This window comes from Anopheles ziemanni, chromosome 3 (assembly GCF_943734765.1).
Source record: "Anopheles ziemanni chromosome 3, idAnoZiCoDA_A2_x.2, whole genome shotgun sequence".
Lineage (NCBI taxonomy): Eukaryota > Metazoa > Arthropoda > Insecta > Diptera > Culicidae > Anopheles > Anopheles ziemanni.
In genome coordinates this window covers 54,378,649-54,400,203 of record NC_080706.1, presented here as the reverse complement: position 1 = coordinate 54,400,203, position 21,555 = coordinate 54,378,649, and the positions used below count along the sequence as shown (strand labels likewise).

The 21,555-nt window shown below is 43.4% G+C and overlaps 3 protein-coding genes across 3 annotated transcripts; all 3 read left to right on the top strand.

Annotated features, from left to right (window-relative positions):
• The first annotated feature begins 3,001 nt into the window (after positions 1 to 3,001).
• On the top strand, positions 3,002 to 5,658 carry LOC131287405 (glutathione S-transferase D7). The gene is made up of 3 exons (XM_058316451.1): positions 3,002 to 3,204; positions 5,110 to 5,251; positions 5,344 to 5,658. The coding sequence occupies exons 1-3, from the start codon at positions 3,005 to 3,007 to the stop codon at positions 5,656 to 5,658; spliced, it is 657 nt and encodes a 218-aa protein (XP_058172434.1). The 5' UTR covers positions 3,002 to 3,004.
• A 1,363-nt stretch (positions 5,659 to 7,021) lies between these two features.
• Positions 7,022 to 7,723, top strand: LOC131285015 (uncharacterized). Its single transcript, XM_058313876.1, has one exon. It carries the CDS (start codon positions 7,022 to 7,024, stop codon positions 7,721 to 7,723), a length of 702 nt encoding a protein of 233 aa, XP_058169859.1.
• A 452-nt stretch (positions 7,724 to 8,175) lies between these two features.
• LOC131288838 (myosin regulatory light chain, smooth muscle) lies at positions 8,176 to 10,329 on the top strand. Its single transcript, XM_058318016.1, has 3 exons — positions 8,176 to 8,346; positions 9,679 to 9,815; positions 10,146 to 10,329. Exons 1-3 carry the CDS (start codon positions 8,176 to 8,178, stop codon positions 10,327 to 10,329), a joined length of 492 nt encoding a protein of 163 aa, XP_058173999.1.
• Positions 10,330 to 21,555: the final 11,226 nt, after the last annotated feature.

The following is a 21,555-nucleotide window of genomic DNA, read 5'->3' as shown; positions in this document are numbered from 1 at the left end:
GGGAATCTGTTAAAATATTGAATATTACATTACATATTGCAGGTGTGTATCTATTAATTTTTACGCAGCAAAAGCTACGGAATGTAAAATTTTGGTGATTTCATGCAGATAAGCTCGTGATTTTTGCAAACTCATACTCACACTGACCTTAGTAAATGTTCTGTAGAATATTCTCGGTGTTGCCAAAACTCGGTTTAAACATCATGACGAAGCATTTTCCTCCTAACACCCAAACAGCTTTTTCTTTACGTGGTGTGCATCATTAGCTCAACACATCATCATTTGATTTAAAACATTGCATGCAATATAAGGTAATGTGGGGCAACATGCTCCCGTTAGGCGAAAAACATTTCTTTCTCTCCATTCAAGGAAAACATAAAGAATTTGAAAAAGCACATGAAATTTATCAATTTATAGTTAAGCAAGGTTTTCAAAGGCTCTTTTGGTTTTTACAAACACAAGTAAACAGTCCGATGTTGAACACATTGGTTTAAATTTTGTGGTGCAGTATTCGAAAGACAGTTTGAATTGCTGATTTCCGAAGAGTGATTGAAAATGTTTATCAATCTTTTTATGACCTTCTATACCCACCACCTTGGCATAACTTTTATATTTACTTCATCCTTGAAGGTAGCCCTTCTAACAGGGCAAAAGTTTTACGTTTTCAAATCCTGTACATCTATGATATGAAAATACAGATGAAATATAATTTTAACTCTTACAATACCTTAAATTATGGCGGTACATCTTGCTCAAGTAGGGCATCTTGCCCCGCATTCCCTTAATGATTGCAGGCAAACTAGAATGCAACTTTTACCATACGTTGCATGCTTGTTTGCTGGTACATACTGCACTTCCGCCGTTGATAAGTGCTTATTTCCGAAACAAAAGATCCCCTTCATTACGTTGTAAACGAGATTGTCTCTTAGAAATAATATAATTACCGCAATCTAATGATTACTTTAATTTTTGTTCGTCATGAAGCGCAATATGTAGTACTAGCCCTCTGCTAGGTTACATCGGTGACGTAATGCATCAGGGGCATTTCCTTTGTGCTATATTCTGTTGGATTCTTAAGGTTCGTGTATACCGATCTGAGTGATGATATTAGAAACACATTTTTTCTAAAAGAACATTTTTTTAACAAAGGCACTAGTTTGAAAGGTTCTTGCTGCAACATGAAATAATGTTTTATATACAGTTTATTCTATATTGCTATATGATTTCTTTGCGATATAAGATATAACATTATCTTACATCTTGCTATTTTTTGCTTACATTGGCAACCGTTAAAAACTCACCATTATAACCTATTTATACAAGTTCATAGAAATCGCACACACATGCTTTTCAACTAATCTTACGCAACTTGTTTATTCTAAACTTATTTATTAACGTGCATATAACATTAACATACATGTAATGTTTTTTGTCGATTTTTTGTCGCTTAAGCAATTACGGGGAAATAGTGTACATCTTTAAAATAGAAAATTACTTTCAATTTATCATCTATTTCTGCATGCAATTGATATTATTTAAATTTTTCCCACATATTTAATTAATGTTCACATCCCATTGCACTATCGCTCGCCATAGTACGGAAAGTCGTGTAAATAACCCTTAAAAATCTTTTAGTTGTGACGACAAGGTCCACCGATCGTTGCGAACGATGACGAACACGTTTGAAAACGTAGCGAACGTTCGCGTACGCCTAGGCAACGGGGTTGGACCTTGACGTACCATAACAAAACACCATGCCATAGTAACGCCTCCAACCCCCGCCCCATGGGGGACATGTTATGCTTTCCTTTTCTTCCGGCACCGCGACTGTTCTGATTTGGAAGGCCCGACCGGACCAACCGCATATGCACGTGCACAGGGCGCTCGTCCTCCTTTCCTTCCTGGGACGGAACCCATCATGTCCTCTGTACTGTTGCAATCTATGCCATCGCAACGCAGTAGCTACAACATAGATGCACTGGAACGATCGTGCCCACATGCCCGCTTTTAGTTCCGTGCCATCGTCCGCCGAGTGTTGTTATCGGAGAGGGAAAAGCCGTCGTCCATCCGTCGAAACTGCTGGTTCCAGGTCTTTACCCTCGCGCTAGGAAGCCCAAGGTTTGAGTGAGACTAGTTTTGATAGCGGACAAAGTATCCAGCAGAAGCGCAACCGAAGCGTAACCACCGAATCTGGCAGCCATTCGAAGGAACCGCTGCTTGCCACACTTCTGGTACTCCGTGCGGTTGGTCGGAAAAGCTTCGGAAAAGCGGGAGCCTCTGCGTTTCACCTCTCTCTCTCTCTGTGTAGTCGTATTTGTTCGGCTTCACGGTTGCCTACAGTGAATCACGGGCTTTTGGCTCCTCAGTGCTCGATACCGCCCTGTAGTCCCAAAGGTCACGTTGGTGCGTAACGGTGCAAATGTACCGGTTGGAGAGACCGTGCAAAAACGTTCCAGTAGTGTACCGGAGGCGCCTCTGAACATTCCATCGCTGCCGGGAACGGGGTTTTCCTGACCTTTCGATCGGTTCACAGCAGTCCGCGTGGGAGGACTGGGCCATAGTTGGCGTTTGATAGCTGCCGAAGGAAGATACCGAACCACCCGTCAAGCTGGGTAACTGCATCGAAAGTGTTGCCGTGATCCAATCCAAATTTGTCAAGTAAGTGCCGGACCGCCCGAACGGAAACGGTAATCGGAAATGTTAATTGGGTGATTAGCAGGGTGCGTGCTAGTGTGGTCGTTCCCATCGACGAGCCTCCATCCATTTCCATGCCGTCCGACCACGACCGGTTCGCTGGTGTTGTTCTGGTCGTTAATTTAATCCTTGCGTGGCATTCGTGTCGCCAAATCGTTGGGGAATCGCTCGCTTTCCCCTGCTGACCGAGTGACCCAGCTGGTGTTTAATGTTTTATTAGAACCTTCTGTGGCTGGGCGTTATTTTGGGCATTTTTCATCTGTCTCTGTCTCTCTGTCTTTTTCTTTCGCTCCTCCCCAGGCGCGGTCCGATGACGCCGGTGCTGTACTATCTGCCACCATCGCCACCGTGCCGTTCGGTGCTGCTGCTGGCCAAGATGATTGGCGTGGAGCTGGAGCTGAAGGTCCTGAACGTCGCCGAAGGCGAGCAGCTGAAGCCGAACTTTGTCGAAATGAACCCGCAGCACTGCATACCGACGCTGGACGACCACGGTCTGGTGCTGTGGGAGAGGTAAGGCGGAAGCGAATCGATTTTCCTGCCCTTTCCAGCAATGGAGAGACGGGGGAAACTAGGGCTAGGAAAATCGGTGCTCTTACAAGGACGCAACTAGGCGTAAACTTCGGCCGTCGGTTGCGCAAAGTGCGTGATGTGTTTTTCTTATTATTTGTGGATAATGTCAACGGGCCTTTCGTCGTTAACGGGCGCCCGATTTTGAGGCAAAATTTCGGCCCGTTCCACGCACCGCGCACGTTTATTGGATTTTCCGACCGCAGCAACCGCACGCCAACGGTTCTATTTCCGTGCAACGCACGTGTTTTCGCTCCCTGGTCGGCGCCGTTACGAGCAGCGTGGGAAAGTGACACCGGCGAAAATCAATGACACAATCCGGGGGAAATGTTTTTCCGTTCCGACGAAAGCGTTGCACCTGCTAGGCTGGCCGCTTAATAGCCAGCTCGTGCAGCTGCCGGAGCGTGCGGTTATTTTTGTTTCTTTTGTCCAGCGAAAATTATGATAAATGGGTTATACATTTATTCATTCTACACAGAGATGCGGCTGGACATCACGAAGATATAGTTTTTTTCCCGTAATCAGACCTAATGTAGAGATATAGTGAAACATTCATTGTGGCGGAATGGACAAATAGCTGGAAATGATTAATGCTTTTAGCATGAAGTCGCGAAAAGTGCAATTGAAAAATCAACATCGCATGTATGATTAGTGGTGGTGTCTGATTTCTGTTTGCATACTTATTTATCTACAACAGATTAATTGCTTTCGATGCAATAGAGACATACATTTAAATAGCGCATGAGAAGTTACACAAAAATTCAACTTGTTAGATTCGGTTTTTGTTAACTAAAGATTTGTTTGAATAATTTTTGATTTTTGATTTCTACAAAATAAGGAATAATTTTGAAATACAACATTTTTGCGAACATTATGCCTTACAACGCAGCAAACATATTACAACGTTACATCAACCGATGACGGTTGTTGACAATTATAGTTTCGTTCTCCTTACCTGAAGAGCTGTGTATAAATCTTTTATTTAATTTCAAATTTAATTTCACTTTGGTTTACTGACAGTTATTTCAAACAGATTAAGCAATGAATAATATCTATTTATTCTAATTTCTATTACAATGAAATTTTATTGTTGAGAAAATTGTTGGGCAAATCCATCGTATCACCGTGCGGACAACACGTTCGCTCTTTGACGTATGACAGCCTGACCACAGATCCGGAGTTGCTTTTATAGTTTTCCATTCGCTCCGGAGAAGCACATTTGTATCTAAGTAGCGATCGGAGCAATATGTCTAATTGCTCCTCCGGACCACCTGTTACACGTGACAGTTTTGGTATTTGGAACAACATGTGGACTGTTTCTCATCTCTGTGAGGATCTCTGTGGGAAATTGTTGGGAAAGTGCAACACATTATTTATCAGAAGCCCCTTTGAAGCTTTTTACTGATTTTATGTAAAGCCTTTGAAGTTGAAAAAATGATTTTGTGTGGTTTTACTTAAACTCACAATTGTTGTTAGTACTTTTTTAAAACTTTACTGCCATTAGTTTAATTCCATTGTATGGTTTGATATGAACTAATTATCTTGCTATTTGAAATAAACTTGATTATCAACTTTCATTTTGTAGAATCCACATAATCATAGTTTTCTAATAAAAACGTAGTGTAAAAGAAAAAGAAAACAAATATGATAATGGCATTTTAAAAAGCCCTGGTTTGGCTTATAAAATAAAACGGGGTAAAAACGGGAAAAAGGAATCGCATGTGCAACCATACATACTGTTATGAAACTGATTCATAGAGACTCCAATTAAACTACTGATGATATTCTTTACTCAATTAAAAACGCCAAACAATGCAGTGACTCGTTAAACTAATTTTCTTATTTCAGCCGAGTTATTCTGTCGTATCTTGTATCAGCGTACGGAAAGGATGAAAACCTCTACCCAAAGGACTTCCGTTCACGTGCGATCGTCGATCAGCGCTTACATTTCGATTTGGGAACACTTTACCAGCGCGTCGTCGACTATTACGTAAGCTTGGCATAACATACATAAAACAAATTAATCTCGACTATCATCTTCTTGTGTTTTACTGTGTTTTTTCTTTCTCTATTTTCTTCCAGTTCCCAACAATTCAGCTCGGAGCACATCTCGACCAGACCAAAAAAGCGAAACTGGCCGAAGCGCTCGGTTGGTTCGAGGCGATGCTCAAACAGTTCCACTGGTCGGCGGCGAACCATTTCACGATAGCGGACGTCGCGCTGTGCATCACGGTTTCGCAAATCGAAGCATTCCAGTTCGATCTGCTGCCGTACCCGAAGGTCCGTGCTTGGTTGCAGAAGTGTAAGGACGAACTCGAACCGCACGGTTACAAGGAGATCAATGAGGCGGGCGCGGAGACGCTAGCGGGCCTCTTCCGGTCGAAACTCAAGCAGTAGCGCTCCGTCCGGAACGCACCCGTGCCTTAGGTCCGTCGATAAACTTTGATTTTTATGTTAGATGTAAAACAACAACAAACCACACTGAACTAAACATACCATTTTACCAAAGGAACTGAATGGACTGTAGAGTAGACCAAAACCGAAATTTATCTTTTGGTTGCGCTTATAGAAATGGTGATTTGTAGGAAAATAATGCTAATAAATAAACGCAGTTTAACGATATATCTTACACGGTGCATATTTTGTTTGGGGCGAAATATACCAGAAGCAAAATAGGCCATAAGTAGAACAAAACCAAAGAACATGATTTTTACAAATCAAGGGAAAAAAGACAAATGTTCTTAATTGCTTGATCTTCTTCGATCATTACTCATTTGGCAGAGTGGATCGTAACACGAACGATCGTAAAAAAAGATAAACCTTGTACAGAAAAGTTAATCCACTTTTCTTGCTGCATTAAAGGGGACAAACCAAAAAAGTCCTTGATACACGATAACGAACACCAACAGACCTTAAAAGAAATATTAAACTTTGCAAAAAAACAACAAAACGTGCCAGGTAGACAACATCTTAAGGACATCTTTCGGAATGAAACATCACCGGATGGGAAAGAAACGGAATGAATACGAGCGGGTTAGTTGGCTTCACCGTTCCTTCGCTGGCTTGCAATAGTGCACCACGGGTTTTGAGACGCTTAACACTTGGTGCGCCGTTCGTGACATTCAGGACAGTGTGAAAGCATTCAGCAACTACAGCAAAGGTGGTAAAAGGACACCTAAGAAGAATGAAATCACGTCAGTCAAAACGAAGGCAAAAGGATGCCCGGTTGCAGATGCACTTGTGGACATGGCAGAGCCAGTGAAAATATTTTCCATTCTACCTGCCCTCACCGTTATCACCTTCGTTTTTGATCCTTTTTGGCTAACGGTAGACGAAAAGGTCTCGGAATCTGTCGCACACCTGCAACAATCGTCCCACATCGGATTTTCGAAAGTCCATTAGGCGCATTATCGTTTCGCTTCGGGGGACGATGTTTTACGATTCTAACGCATCCTTTTTGCCATTTGTCGTTTGCCGTAAGGATCGGACCTTTTGCCTGTGCAGGATGTGTTAGCCTAATTGCAAAGTAGTGTTAATCATTCAGGTTCGGGAAAAATCTTATCTTTCCTGGAAGTGGTCCTTTTCTATTCCCTTTCTTCTGCGCTTTACCGGAATGCTTGACGAACTTCTGCGTTTCTATAAGAGAGACTGACGATAGCTTGTCCAAGGATTAGTTGCATCCTGACCGTTGACGCGGGCGGACGAAGTTTTTGAAAAGTGTTTTCCCAAGTGTTTGCCATCTTGTTAAGAATAACGAACGATGCGCGTGATCAGTGTGGTGATTTGCGTCCTGATCGGGACTTCGCTGGCCCAATCAGATCCTAGTGTTCAGCAGCAGCAATCGTTGACCGCCACGGAGAAGCCACTCCAGTTGGAGAACCCAGCCTACGACCCTTCGCTGTACCAGAAATTCCTCCCGCAGGATGCGGTGCAACAGTACGTGCATTCCTACACGGGTCATCCTTATCCGGCAAATCCGACGTACTACGGAGCGTCTCCGTTCGACGGAGCCACCGCGTTTGCCGCCATTCCGACCGGCGGATTTGAAGGGTTCCTCATCCCGGCACCAGCCGAGAAGGATTCGCCATCGCTCTTCACCTCCATGCGAACACTTCTACCCAGCGCTCGCTCGTTGGTCACCTTCGTAGGAAAGCTGGTGTCGGTAGTGGTTGGTTCGGTGGGAGTGCTTCTGTTCGGCACCATCCTTACCTCGCTCACCTGCTTCTTCACGCCCTTCTGTACGCTGTCGTTCCGCAATGCCAAGTTCCTCACCGGAGCGCAGGAGACGGCGCAAGATCTAGTGCAGACAGTCGGCGAACAGGTGACACCCGAACGGGTTAAGCGAGCGGCCGAATTTCTCTATACCGCCATCGACCGGTTCCAGCGGTTGAACAACGTCGTCAAGGAAGCTACCGAGCGGAAGGCAGCGGCCGCGGCAAACACCGGCGTGCGTCCGAGTTGAGTCCAACACGTAGGGTCAGTAAAAGTAGCAACAGTTTACCAACTAAGTCATCGAACATTTATGTCCATACGTCAAATAAATCATTCTTCCTTCCTTCGAAGCAAACATGCGTCAGACGTTTTGAATGTGCATCTTGAGAAAATGTAGTCCACATCCAGTTAATTAAGATCTTCAGCGCCATTGGTTCTTGCAACAATCTTGATTCTAGCCTCGACTGATCTGCGAGCGCATTTTTCCCACAGAAATGAGAAACAGTCCACATGTTGTTCCAAATACCAAAACTGTCACGTGTAACAGGTGGTCCGGAGGAGCAATTAGACATATTGCTCCGATCGCTCCTTAGATACAAATGTGCTTCTCCGGAGCGAATGGAAAACTATAAAAGCAACTCCGGATCTGTGGTCAGGCTGTCATACGTCAAAGAGCGAACGTGTTGTCCGCACGGTGATACGATGGATTTCCTCAAAGATCTCAACCAACCCAAAGTGTACGAGTTGAAGAAAGCGTTCTGTTTGTTCGATCTTGACGGGGACGGTGTGATCAGTGAGCAGGACCTGAAGAATACGTTTCTGACGCTAGGTGTGGACAAGTCGGACTACGATATCGACAAGATGTTCGATGGTGTAAGTTCAAATCCATGACGTAAGAAATTTATTTTATTCCTACGTACGTAAAAAATTAGTTTTTACACATTGCTGAAACACACCTGTTGCATTAATAAGTGTTGTTAATTCTGTTGCATTTAATTTTTTAAGAACACTTAGATATATCTAGCATTTTACATAAAACTGTTTGTTCAATAAAACCAAATTTTTATATAAAAATATTTCATATTTTTCGGATCTATTTTGCTTAGCCGATTGAACCCCACCATATACACAATTTTGGCTATTAAAACATATCTATTTGTGCGTAAAATTATTCTGATTCACCATTAACATTTATTTTGTCAGTCAATTTGATTTTGTCATCATGTATTCCAACGGTCGGCAAATATATTGCATATTTATAACACTGAACTAGCATTGCCTATCCTCGTAGCCTTTGTGCGACTGGAAAAATGTTGTGTAGTTATAAAGCTACCAATTTTCCTACGATTTAATAACCTTTCAGACTAAAAAAGTTTGATGGTAAATAAGTTTTGATCAGTTTAACCAGAGCTCGCCACGAGCGATCTTTTCTGGTTTGCTTGCGAAAAGGTATCAAAAGTGTAAGGTCGTTTGAGTTAATAAAGGACCACGATGGAATGAAGTAAATATTTTTCAATTAAACACATCCCAACCCCATCGGCCACCACCTTCAACATCAACTTTGTTTGCTTATCATTAACAACCATTTTCATAATTCCAAACATTCCTTTGCTGACACTCGTTGCCACCATTGCAATACTTTTCAGCCTTGCTGCTTACATCCTGCAGTACAGACATTAGCAACGCTATCTTAAGATCGTGATCTTCGAAGCATGAGTACCGTTTTTACAACGAATTTGCGAAATGCTGATTTGAGCCCTTTTAAGACCACTTTCACTCCAAATCACTCCACAGGATGAAACTGCAAATGAACAGGAGTTACATTCATTAGCATAGTTCCAGCGGAAGGCCCCGGTTTCGGCCATTAACTCCGCCTCGCTTCCCGCCCAACCCTGCCCCTTATGAATTCGAGAGCTGAAACGGAAAATGAATCCATTTGAATGTTAAATATTCTTTAGAATTTCGGCCATAAGCGTCGACCGGGAAAGTTTTCCAAGCACAAAAAAGGCATAAATTGTGGCACCTCCTTGGACAACTCTTCCAACCACTTCTACTGGGTACACTCGCCGCCTTACGCTTACAAGAACTCAATTAAAATCTGTAAATTTTTCCATCCTCCTCAGTGGACATTCTTTCGCATTTCGCTTTCTGCTTTCCACGGGAAATTTCAGGCCCAAAGTATTTTTGTCTCTTTCCTGTTCCCAGGTGGTGCAGCCGCTGAACTTGGACGTGTTTCTGCTATTGATTCTCCAGCGGGCCAACGGACTGGCCCCGCAAGACGTTATGCTCGGTGCATTTCGCATGTGGGACAAGGCCAACGCGGGCTACATCGACAAAGAGCGGTACGTCGCGAAACCGGGTCAGCTCGGGGCGCGAAAACGTTTGCCAAAAATTTTACGATAGGGTTTAATTAAAAAACTTTTCCGCTCCCCTTTCGCTGCCGCGTCCGTGGAGGGGGTTGTGAAATGTGAGCTGTGTTCTGCAGCCGGTTGAAGTTATCGCGATTTCCTTTTTATGTCTGCACTATTTTTTGCGAGCATAGACAACGGTTTTTCGCCACTCAAACCAGACCAGAAGGGTTTTCAGTAGATCAGTGCAATGAATGAGTCAGCTCGAGAAGCTCCGATTAGGGGTTGTATACCCACTGGTTTTTACTACCGTTTCTTTTCTAGTTTTATCCACGACATCACGACGTACGGTGATCGATTCAGTTTGGACGAGGCGAACGAAGCATTGGAGGATGCCGTCGTCACTCGAGGACCGCAGCTGAACGCCGATGGCCAGCTGCTCGAGAAGCTTGACTACGTGGACTTTGTGGAGAACATTTCCGGCTTCCAGAAGTCGGATCACAAGTGAAGCGAGTTCCTTTAAAAGGTTCATTCTAGTGCTGCATCCACATGACATTGGCGTAGAACATCAACAGTGGATTAATTAAAATTAAAAACATAAGTAATACACACATAACTGTACAACATAACTGTTGTGATCAAAACGATTTTTTTCTTTGTGCATTGTCTCTTGACAGTAATGATGTTCGTTTTGGTACCAATTTATCATTTTTATGTGTATTGTTATGCAAACTACAGAAAAAACGCATTCTTAAAATGTTATAACTATAGCCGAATCGTCCTGTAAGCAGTTGTGTGTAAACTGTAAATGAATGTGTTAAATGTATTACTGAAATATTATATTTTGTATAAGCAAATGACCATTTCAAATTCAAACAAATTAAACAATTTTTAAGTACTGCTTCTTGCATATTACATTCTTTTATTTAGAATTCTATAAATTCGTTTCTGTAGAAAGATATTACTGATAGTGACATGCATACGAAATTAAAGACATACCGGTACAGTTCTGCAAACCAAACAATCAGATGCTTATAATTATCAGTTTCGATAAATTTCAATGAATTGCTCTTGGTTGAAGCTGCAGTTTCTATGAACGGCTGACCACCGATCTATAATCTACCGTCCCTCGGTCCCAGTAACTATCTTCGGAGAAAGGCCTTGTCCCAAAAGCGGATTTGTACTACATGAAAAACAAAAAACTAATAAAAATTAGAAGCATTACTGCGCTTATCAAACTAGTAATGAAAAAATTCATCGGAAAATCCTCAAGGAGCTTTTTTCCAATAATGATTAATTGCGAAAATGAGAAAACCTGCTATCTGACAGTTTTGCTAATAGTTTAAGTGCTACTATCTGGCGGAGATTCTGATACTGTTTTGCTTTTCTTTATGGTGTTTTTTTTAATGCAATTTTCCTCAATCGAGCTGGCGTATTTGTTGACTTCAACTGCGTAAAAACCTAACGATCTTTTTTGACTGATTGATATATCATCCATTTGGCCTCTAATTGATTCCATTTGATCCATCGCTGATTCTGTATTCGTGAACATCGTCAGGGCACATCAATCTCACAATTTATAAGAAAAAAATAGAAAACAATATATAAAAATACAGATGTACAGATGCGTTGAAAAGAGTCTGGAAAAAAAGAATAAAACAAAATGATACAGTACACATCAATCTCCTCCCTCGTAGCAAAAGAGAACGTAGGTTGGTAAATTGGGTGCACCGCATGATGTCAACTGCTGCAACCAACAGCGAGCATGAGAAAGATACTGAGCGAAATAGACAGTGAAAAAAGTGCACTCAACGCGAAATCTTTACACCGAGTACAGAGAAATGCTTTCAAACGGGCAGACTGCTCTTAATTGGCCCCAAAAATCAACAGAATCCCGCAGAGACGAGCAGCAGATGGCCCACAGCAGATAACCCTTTGCCAGGGGTGATGAGCTTGATTATACCGATGGCAGTTTTTCGCTGGCGTGGGATTATTATTCCAAACCGGGAGGAACTCGTGCAGACCAGTAACGCGAAACGGTGTATACCATGCAGTCCAAGTGCCCCGAAGTTCATTAATCAAGCGCCGCTGCCAGAGATTCCTTTGCTGAGCGGAAACATACACACACACAAACGCAAACATACCAAATCCGGTCCCCCAAAAGAAAAACATGCTTCCTTTGGAGTGAAAGATGGCGAAAGATGGTGAAATGGAGTTAACCGGCGAAAACCATCCATTAAGTTGTTTGCCAAGATGGTATCCGAGGGTTGGGGAAGGCAAAGGATATGAATAGATGTTTTCCCAACACCATAAAGAAGCATACGATACGCGCCAGTATTAGATCTGCAATCTGTACATCATGATTTTACTCTTAGGTAAATTAATATTTATTTCGTTTGGACTTACGGGTTTCGTGAAGGTTTCAAATTCATTTCATAATATCTAGTAATTCATTAGCCATTTCTTGATTATCGGTTAAAAGCTTGAAGGTAGCATCCTTCGAGCAAAGTACAAACAAGGAAAAGTAAAATAAATTTGATTCTCCGAACATCTAAATGCTATTGGCCAACCTTAATGTCCTCCGTTCGTGTGGTTATACACTTTCTAATTTGTGAAACACCGCAAACCAATCCTGGTTCCCTTTGTCAGTCCCGGGAAAACGGAGAAACTTCTGGTCGGGGAAAGTTTCACCATGTTTTGCGGTGCCGGCTTTTCCAGTCAACGTCCGATGTCCGTTTGCGTGCTGGCACGAGTAGTCCTCCCAGATTCTGGTCTCGCATGGAAGATTTAGCTCCAGGCAATGTCAGCGACGTTGCCCACATAACTCATTACAAAACCCCTTTCTCCGAACACGTGGACAAAGCCCGACGGAAGATCTACGATACTCTAATCGAACGGCAGTGCAGAATTACGGAGCTTTCCGGGTGCCTGGCCCATTGAGGTAGATCGGAAATTTATGAACTGATAGCTTGAAGGTTGAAGCAGGAATTGTAGGATTTACGCTGACTTACTGCCTTCGGGATACTTATAATCCAGAAGCTGAATCTTCTTGTGACGGAGCTTTCGGAAGCTGCAAAGAATGGAATTAGAAACCCTAGTAACACCCTCGCCGGATAAGCTTAACGTCAAAGCGTTTGAACGAACTCCGTTGCCTTGATAAATATGTCTTTTATGTTTGAGCCATCACTTTAGAAGATTAATTCAAGGAACAAATGTTTACCATCAATAGCACGTCAGCAAATATCTGTCGAATAAAAAAGGGATGTCTTCACTCACAAATGGGTTCGCCACGTGTATCCATTTCGGACGCTATGTTGTCAATGAAAGTACCGTTCTATTAATTCAAACGTTCAACAACACGTTTGGTGAAATCCATCCACTCCATCCGTTGGATGCTGGAACACGAAATGATGCCTACGGGTGTTCTCGTTGATTTCTATTCCCTCGCAACACGTTGCTCCTCAGACGTTCGGGGAGCGCATGATGATGTTTTGTCATTAGGCGTACACGACCGGCCCCTAACGACAGACTTGGCAGTTAACAACCTGTGCGACCAGCCAGCGGCTTTTTTTATTTTTACTTTTCGTTGAAAAGCGACACATTTCTAGAGTCGAAAAGCCCATCCCGGGCGGGAGCCGGAGTCGCTCAGGTTATCCGAGGAAAAGTAAACATGCGCTCACCCGGTGGCGTTTGGGTGGTGGGCATCTGAAACGGGTGGAAAGAAGGCTCTCTTTGCTATTTTTCAAGCAAGGTTTTTCTTTTCATTTTTTGGTTTTGTTTTCCTCAACCCCGGCACGTCTGGGGTGGTTCACACGGAGCCAAAAAGATGGCACAGTCTTTGTGCGCCTTCCGGCGGCCAGAAAGAAGCGGATAGCGATCTCGGAAAACGAGTTCGCCCGTCTTCACGTGTCCCCTTCGCCCGTGACACGAGGGATGCACGAGCAGCTAGCAGGCAAATCACGCACCATTTCCAGCACACGAGGCAAGAAAAGAAGAATAAAAACCACACACTCTGTCGTCCTGGGCTGGCGAAAGCGACCGTGCAAAATAAGGAAATGCTAAAAGAGCCTCGAAGCGAACGTTTCCGTTGTATCCGGCCGGCAAACCAGCTCCACTTGCCGCCGCTAGGAACAGCGAGCCAAAGACACAGGAAATCCCGTTATCCTTCACGCGTAAACCAGTTGTCGTCGTACGCCAACTTCTTCGTTCCCTGTCCAACGAGACCTTAGAGAAGTAACATCCATGCATGACTTCACTGCTCGCCGGACTCGATGTTGGATGGGGAACCGGGACGATTTCGGGAGAATGGTCTTTCGGCACCCTCTCGGGTTGTCGTCAACTGGCATTCGTTGCGAGTCATTTCAGTTTGCCAGTTGGCTGGCACACATTTGCCTGTCTGGCGGTAGTTTAAGCTTTCCCCTTTGATTGGAATCGGTATCGAACGCAAATGCTTGTTACTACGCTTTTTTGGCAGATGACATTGGATTTGGCAGCTCTGCTTACCCTACTCTCTTTATCAGAAATGAATACGTACAACTTACAAAAAATAAAAGAATTTCCAATCTGAACCCTTTTCAAAAGATTGTGTTCGCTTAATTTTCTCAAATACAACTCCATAGCAACCAACAGTGAAAAAGATGGCAATCCGAATGCAGAAAATTACTGGTAAAACACCCTGGCCAACGTCACCATCGTCACCTGCACCCAAGCCGAACCGCTCGCTCTCCAGATTCCCATGACACACTATCCCTTCGCCTCTATGAAATGTGCCATCACGGATGAATGAGCTTTAAATTTACTTCCTTCGATTATTGCCAATAGCTGGAACGCTGGCCGCATCCGGAAACGGATGCGTTTCAATATCCTTTGGCATTTCTCACACCCAGGCAGCGAGCGCCGATGGCTCCATGGGGAAGCCACTGTAATTTCCTTTCGGTGAGGAAATTGTTTAAAAAACGTGCTACCACGTCACACAAACTCAACCCTCCCGCTTGCACCGTATTGGACAAATTTCCGTTTAGAGAACAGAATCCGACACAGGTGGAAGACGAAAACAAAACCAGCAACGGAAAGGAACGATTTTCAACCAATAGAAAACACACATTCCGGTTGAACGTTAAGTTTGCTCGTAAGCTAAAGTTGAGCTGACGGATGCGGTGAGGTGGAAGAAAGAAAACATGAAAACTCGTTGCAAACAAAACATTGCAAATTTGATGCGGAACAAACAAACATAAAGCGACGACGAAAATAAGTTTGATAAAAAGAAACACCATCCGTAACGCATTTCGGAAGGAAAAACAAACGGAGCCTTATCGAACTTGAATGAGCAATGTATGTTTTCCATGCGTACATTAAGACTCCTTTCCCGGCTGGCTCTTCCATCGAACGAAAACAGAAAACTCCCATACTTTCCCAAAAAATATGAACAAGTGTTTTTCTTCCCGCAAGGACGCGCGACCACTTAAAAACTCCTCTGGCCCACGCCGAAGCAAGTGGTTGTAAAGTTTACTTTACTGCTCACGCGAGCGCAATTGAAATACGCGCCAAATTGAACTCGCGATAGGTTTTCCAACCCTCCGGCCCTTCGGAAAGGCATTCTCTCCTGAGACGCACATAATTTTGCATACACGCTGGGTGCTTGCAGTCGTTTGTGTTTTCCCTCGCGAGGGGATAAGGTGCGGGAGTGGACGGTTAAAGTGTGTGTGTTTTCTTTTTGCGCCAAACGAGCTACTCGCTGGCTAAACGCCGTGGATGGATGGGGGTGCCTAAAGTCTTGAGTGCCGTCTATCTTTACCCATACGAGCACGTGTTGTGCAGACAAAGAAAAAAATAAAATTTGCAGGAAGCTTTCTCTCGAAAGCCAAGTGTTTCAACACTGGAGTAAGTATAATTTCTTTACTCCCTCGGTAAATGCACGTTACCGAGGGAGTAAAGAAATTTCACATTAGCATTGAGAACCAATTTTAATCATTTTTAAATCCCCAATGTTGCTGTACTAGATGTACAGTGTACTACGTATGATATCTTCCGTAAAAGTTCTCTTTTGCATTCTCGTTTGGTGCACTACCAAATTTGAATATTTCAAGCTTGCTCCGTTGCACCAGATACATTTAGCTGAACTGTACTTTATGAATGCATAAAAGCATTGTGATAAGAAATTGAAACAATATTCAAATCATTCGAACACCACATATGAATCCTGTTTGGACGAAAGCCATTTCGGTTCATGCAATTCACCAACGGAGACGCAAAAAGTACATCATAAATATTGTGCATCTTCTCGTCCGTATTTTTTAGTGCCTTAAAGTATCGACCCCTTTGACCCAAAAATTTTGCAACTGCATAGTTTTTAGAACACGTTATCCTTTCATCCGATTTACTGCCGCACACGCGACTGAAAAGCTCGGCAGAAGCAATGCGTTCCCTGGTGACGGAGAATAAATGATTTCCAGTGGTTTCGTGAGTTTGGAAAATTCACCCACCGCACGGTTGTGAACCCGCGGCCCCACTGGGAGAAGCATCGAACCAGCGGGAAGATTAAACTCCATCTGGCGTGCATCGGATGCCGCGAACCGAGCCAGTGAATTGCCCGTTCTCGTGAACCGAAACGGAAACAACCGAAGGCTTCTGCCCTTGCTGTGGATGCTGCAGGCGCACTTTCACGTCCCATCGGACGGTTAGCTCAGTTGCTTCCTTGCTGCGAAGGACGACGGTTCACCTTTTCGGGCCCCGGAGTCACCAGCTTCTTCGGGGGTTCGGTTTTGGCCGCCCGATGGAGACTTCGTAATGTTCGGAAGCACGACACGTGGAGTGCGTTCATTTCGTGTTGACCAGCGTAACGGACGCTGGAACGGTGGAAAACGACGATCAGTGTACCAGAACCGTCACAATCGGCGTGTTCCAGGAAATGGACCTAGCTTGTTTACAGTGTGCAAACAGGATCAAACGGCCATTTTATCGGGCGCAATTCATGCAACGTTCGTCGTACCGTCGTCGTGACTTGGTGGTGGTCAGCTGAGGTCAGCCTTCGTGTCGCACGTGCGTGTATGCTAATCATATTTATCGAGATTGAATTCCACGGCAGAGTGCATTTATCATGCCGACGGTAATAAACAACCCACGCCGACAAGTTCCTCGCTCGGAGGGGAAGGATCGTGTGAATTAAAAGCGTATTAGTGGTTGCGGTTCGGGGCGGCCATTGATGCGGTGACTGATATGTTTAATTAGCAGCAAGTACAATGTAGTGATTCTGGCTGTGATGGGCGTCATTAAGCAAATCAATCATACGAAGTAATGTAAACATAATTATCTCGAAGTAAATAAATCTCACAGAATATGACCGTGTGAAATAACAGGAACAGTAACATACGGATGAGGCTTATGCGAGGTTGAGAATTCTGAACATTTGAAATAATGAATGGTTCACATGAATGGAAAAAAGTAATGATGGCATGTTAAATATTCATAATCGCTTATCATTACTGAAGGAGTTCGTATCATTGTTATTAAAATAAAATTCCCTATTGTGTTTTGGACATTGATAAAACATGGACATAATTAAAATCGAAGCCAAGCAAGCACTTTAGTTTTTCGTGAACAATTTCTTAAAGCTGGTTTATGTTTGAATTTCGGTTTGGAATTCGTGCAGTAGATTAATTATAAACATGTTTTACCATAACTCTGAAATGGGTATCTTACTGAATTCAACTTAATTTCGCGAAGTAGAAAAGGTAAACCGTATTAACAAATCACAGCTAAAATCTACCGGATGGGTCAAGATGGCAGATCCAACAGCGCTAGTTTTAAGGATACTACTTAAATTGAGTAGAAAAATCATGGAGAGTTGTAAGGAGATATATTGATGTAAGAAGAGATATTGATTGAGTTTTGATTGAATTCAGTTTAATGAAACTTTATCAACCGAACGCTCTCACCACTACGCGCTCTTTGTGTAAATGCACAAATTCTGCCCTTCGTAATCTATTTTAGATTTTCTTTGAACGTTCTTTGATGTCATTGAGAATAGTGCTCTGCTAAATGAGTCCATCGGGGAAAGTGCATGATCCAAACGACACACGTATAGTATTCGATTAGGATTCGCTGGGTACTACTTGGGTTCCATTTCATCGCTGGTTGTTCATGGATAACTTCGTTCCGAACGTAAAGTAAAAACCCAAACTGGGGATAACGAAATCTACGGTAGAGTCGAAACTCAATCATCAATTCGACGGATGGTTTCTATGGTGCGTAGCAGAGAAAACCTCAAAGAATAAATGCATCGTTGCACCTTGTGAATGAACGGTGAAACATCAAATGTATCGTCTCCTTTGAAAGACTTGTTTGTGGTAAAAAAGGACATTCCGCAACCATTGCTCCGATTATTCGTTCCCCACAGAACAAGTTGTCGTGAACAGTTTCCGATTCTAGCAAACAACCGAACCAGCGTGTCGGCTTTGATAATGGAGCACACACGTCAATTAGTGAGGCTGGCAAATTTCATGCTTTACTTGGTGCTACTGGTCCCACTACCGGCAACATCTTCGAGCAGCGGTGGCATCGGAGGTGCCAACACAAATACCAACACCATCGGCGGTGGCAGTCCTAGCGTGGGAAAACCTTCCACGGACATTGCCGTCCCGATCGGCGGTGGTACGATCGCGAGCAGCTCTCGCGATAAGGCGAACTCAAGAGGTAAGTTCGAATCCCTCGCCGGAAAATGTGATGGTGCGTCTTTTTACGGCCATGACGACGCGCATTTATCCTTTACACCAGCTTTCACACGAGGGTTCTGACGTACGGTATCCGCCTTCCTTCGGTAGCATATGACGGAGAGGACATTTGCCTGTCGCCTGCGGATAAATCCTGCCCGTCGCTCAACGAGACGGAAAACGATGATGCACTTCTTGCTCAGTGTTTTATTACTTCCTCCTCCCCCTTGGGGAGACAGACAAAGTCATAAATGTAAGAAAGTTTACTTTCAAACCGCTTTCTCTTTTCACTGATCGGATATCCTGCGGGGGTTTTCTACTGTTTGATGTGGATCTTCCAGATTCCGCTGGATGAAGTCATAAAAAGGTTTGGTGTCTTGAGTTTGAACCATTTTAAAATGATAGCATCATTATTCAAAGTTTCTCTGGTGTACTTCAGACTCGGAAGATTTCCAAAGTGGTTACCACAAACTTTCAAACGAGTCCAAAGACTAAGAATAGTTGACAACCTCTTTATGGCCAAGTTGCTCCATCTATTTCCATTACGACTGATATTGCTTGTGCCTTGTGTTTTATATCATAAAAATATGTAGTGCTGATGGGATTTCATCTTCACGACATCGATAATGGTTCAAATCTCATTTATCATTATTCTTAAATTAAGCTCAAAACATCGCACTTTTTTAAAAAAGCTAATAATACTACTCTCTATTTCGAATAGAATAGTCGAATGTAAAATTATTTAGTTATACATGCGCCAAATCTAATGGGTAATCAATTAAAATTTCATGAGTTTTGGGAATGTAGTAAATTGTTATTTTTGCTATCGTAAGGCCTTTAAAATAAAATGGATACATATTAAACGATGTAAGTTATTCTTCTACTAAATAAGATCCTTACATGCGATAGAATTTCCTGTATAATAAGCACGGCTACGATTATGAAAGCCACCCTTATCAAGCAGCTAAAAACTAGAACATTGCCTTCCAGACCAGTCCACCATTTGTGTGCGCTAGCTTTCTCAAACAAAGACACGTCAATGTGGTACAAGTTAAACCGCGTGCAAACTCTTCCTCCTAGGAAAGGCACCCTTCCGAAGATACATCACTATATGGGCGGAGAAATTGTATGCACGCCTCTAGCATTCCATTTATTTTATCGCACTTAATTATCTTGCTCCGGTTCAGTTTTACAATCGAGTGAGGAACCCTTTCCTTGCGGTTCTGTCAAATGCCGGCCCCACCGGCGGACGCATATTTGCCAGCACACACTCAAGCAAACACTCTAGACGGGGAAACGTTACGCGCTCACGTTGTGCCAGTGGCATCCACCGTCCCAAGAATGGTATAATTTGTTGACTTTTGACACACACCCGCCGACTAGCGAAAACCACTACCCTGGTACCATGTACCGGAAATGAGGCACAAAGCAAAGTTTGCTGTACCAAACAGAACTTTCTGACGTGGCTTCCGGAAGGTGAGGGTGCCAAGTTTTGCCCTTTCGTTCGCTCTAGCCGCTTGGGATAGCCCTTAACAGGTGTCATTTGAAGCTGCACAGAGTTAAACGAGAATGTTATGCAGTGAAGTTTAATTTTTCTACAATGTAATTAAATGCAACCACAGTTACAGGGCACTGTGAATATGATAATTGGAAATTAGGAACATGTTGTACGAAACCAACGGTTTTAAATTCCACAAGAATTATTCTTAAAGTATAAGAAGTGTGCAATGTAAAAAATATACGTTTCGCATATTAAACTGAATATGAATGAATTGAATTGTAAACTGTACTACTTCTAAAAAACACCGACCGCATCAGCAAATTCAACGAGTTTTTTTTTCAGGATTGATTGAATTCTATTATAAATTACTTCTTTCTAATGAATTCTTGAAACCTTGAATTATAATTTGAGAATATCAATTGGCAACGTCAACTTCACATATAAGTAAATTGTCACTTAAATCTATTGTTTCCGGTTCACATTAGGTGATAGGTGATTTATCACACAAATGCAAGTTTGATTGCGTCGAATAAACATATAGGTATTTAGTTTTGCTGGTAACAGTATCTTCCTGTTCTCAAAAGGATTTCAATATGTCGCACATTTGACGCATAAATCCTTGTTCTCTTCCTCGACAGCAAAAGCCAGCGCAGTGCCAATGACGCGTCCGATTTTCCTATTCGGCAAAGATTAATTGCTATTGTGACTCGCCGGTTTTCGTATGCCGGTGCTGTACAAAACATGAAAATCATCAGATTTATGCAACCGTCCGCCAGAGGCCACCAATAAACGTCATCAAGTGGAATCGCTCATTATTGATTTACGAATCAGTGTCTGACCGGCGGATACGCCCGGCGGACGGCAGAACTCGCAGCGCATCAATCGTGCCATCCTTCATCCGAAATTGCTTCCCGGAGCGGTAATTAGTGTTGCCGACCGTTGCGGGGTGCCGTTCGAGTTTCATCGCACCGAACAGGCTCGCCTTGGGTTTTCCCAAAGCCGTTGTAAGTCGTGCACCGAAGGATGCCCCCGATAACCGTGTCCGGAAGCGACCCGTTTGCTCGATCTTCGATTGGTGAGTCCATTAGCGGGTTATGGGTATCAAACGACTTCCGATTGCTGCCCCCAATGAAACCGTTTCAGGGCCGGCTCACGTTCGGACCCTTCCCAGAACCGTTCTCCCCACCCAGGTCCTTTTATCATATCATTCCTAATGGGTTACCAGGGATACAATGGAAGGTCGCCTAAATCAAGCAAATGATTGCCGCCTCCACACGGGCGTGCGTGAAAATGGGAAAATGCCAATTCCGCCCAGCACCGTGTTCCCCGAAAGACGGACATCGATTGGAAAATAATCGATTTACCGACGAGTGGCGCACGAATGGGTCACTTTTTTCGTTGTTTTTCCCAGCCCGGCAGTCCACTCTGGTATCATTTACCGAAATGATCTGCCCCGGGCCATCGCACGCTTCTCGGTTCTCAGGGTTTCTTTCGTTCTCCGATTCCGTATCCTTGCCACTTGGAA

Bases quoted from the DNA above. Each gene is read 5' to 3' on its own strand.
- LOC131287405 (XM_058316451.1), top strand. From the start codon at position 3,005: ATGACGCCGGTGCTGTACTATCTGCCACCATCGCCACCGTGCCGTTCG. The intron at 3,205-5,109 runs GTAAGGCGGAAG...TTCTTATTTCAG, and splicing joins GGTCTGGTGCTGTGGGAGAG to CCGAGTTATTCTGTCGTATC. The intron at 5,252-5,343 runs GTAAGCTTGGCA...ATTTTCTTCCAG, and splicing joins AGCGCGTCGTCGACTATTAC to TTCCCAACAATTCAGCTCGG.
- LOC131288838 (XM_058318016.1), top strand. From the start codon at position 8,176: ATGGATTTCCTCAAAGATCTCAACCAACCCAAAGTGTACGAGTTGAAG. The intron at 8,347-9,678 runs GTAAGTTCAAAT...TCCTGTTCCCAG, and splicing joins TCGACAAGATGTTCGATGGT to GTGGTGCAGCCGCTGAACTT. The intron at 9,816-10,145 runs GTACGTCGCGAA...TTTCTTTTCTAG, and splicing joins GGCTACATCGACAAAGAGCG to TTTTATCCACGACATCACGA.
- LOC131285015 (XM_058313876.1), top strand. From the start codon at position 7,022: ATGCGCGTGATCAGTGTGGTGATTTGCGTCCTGATCGGGACTTCGCTG.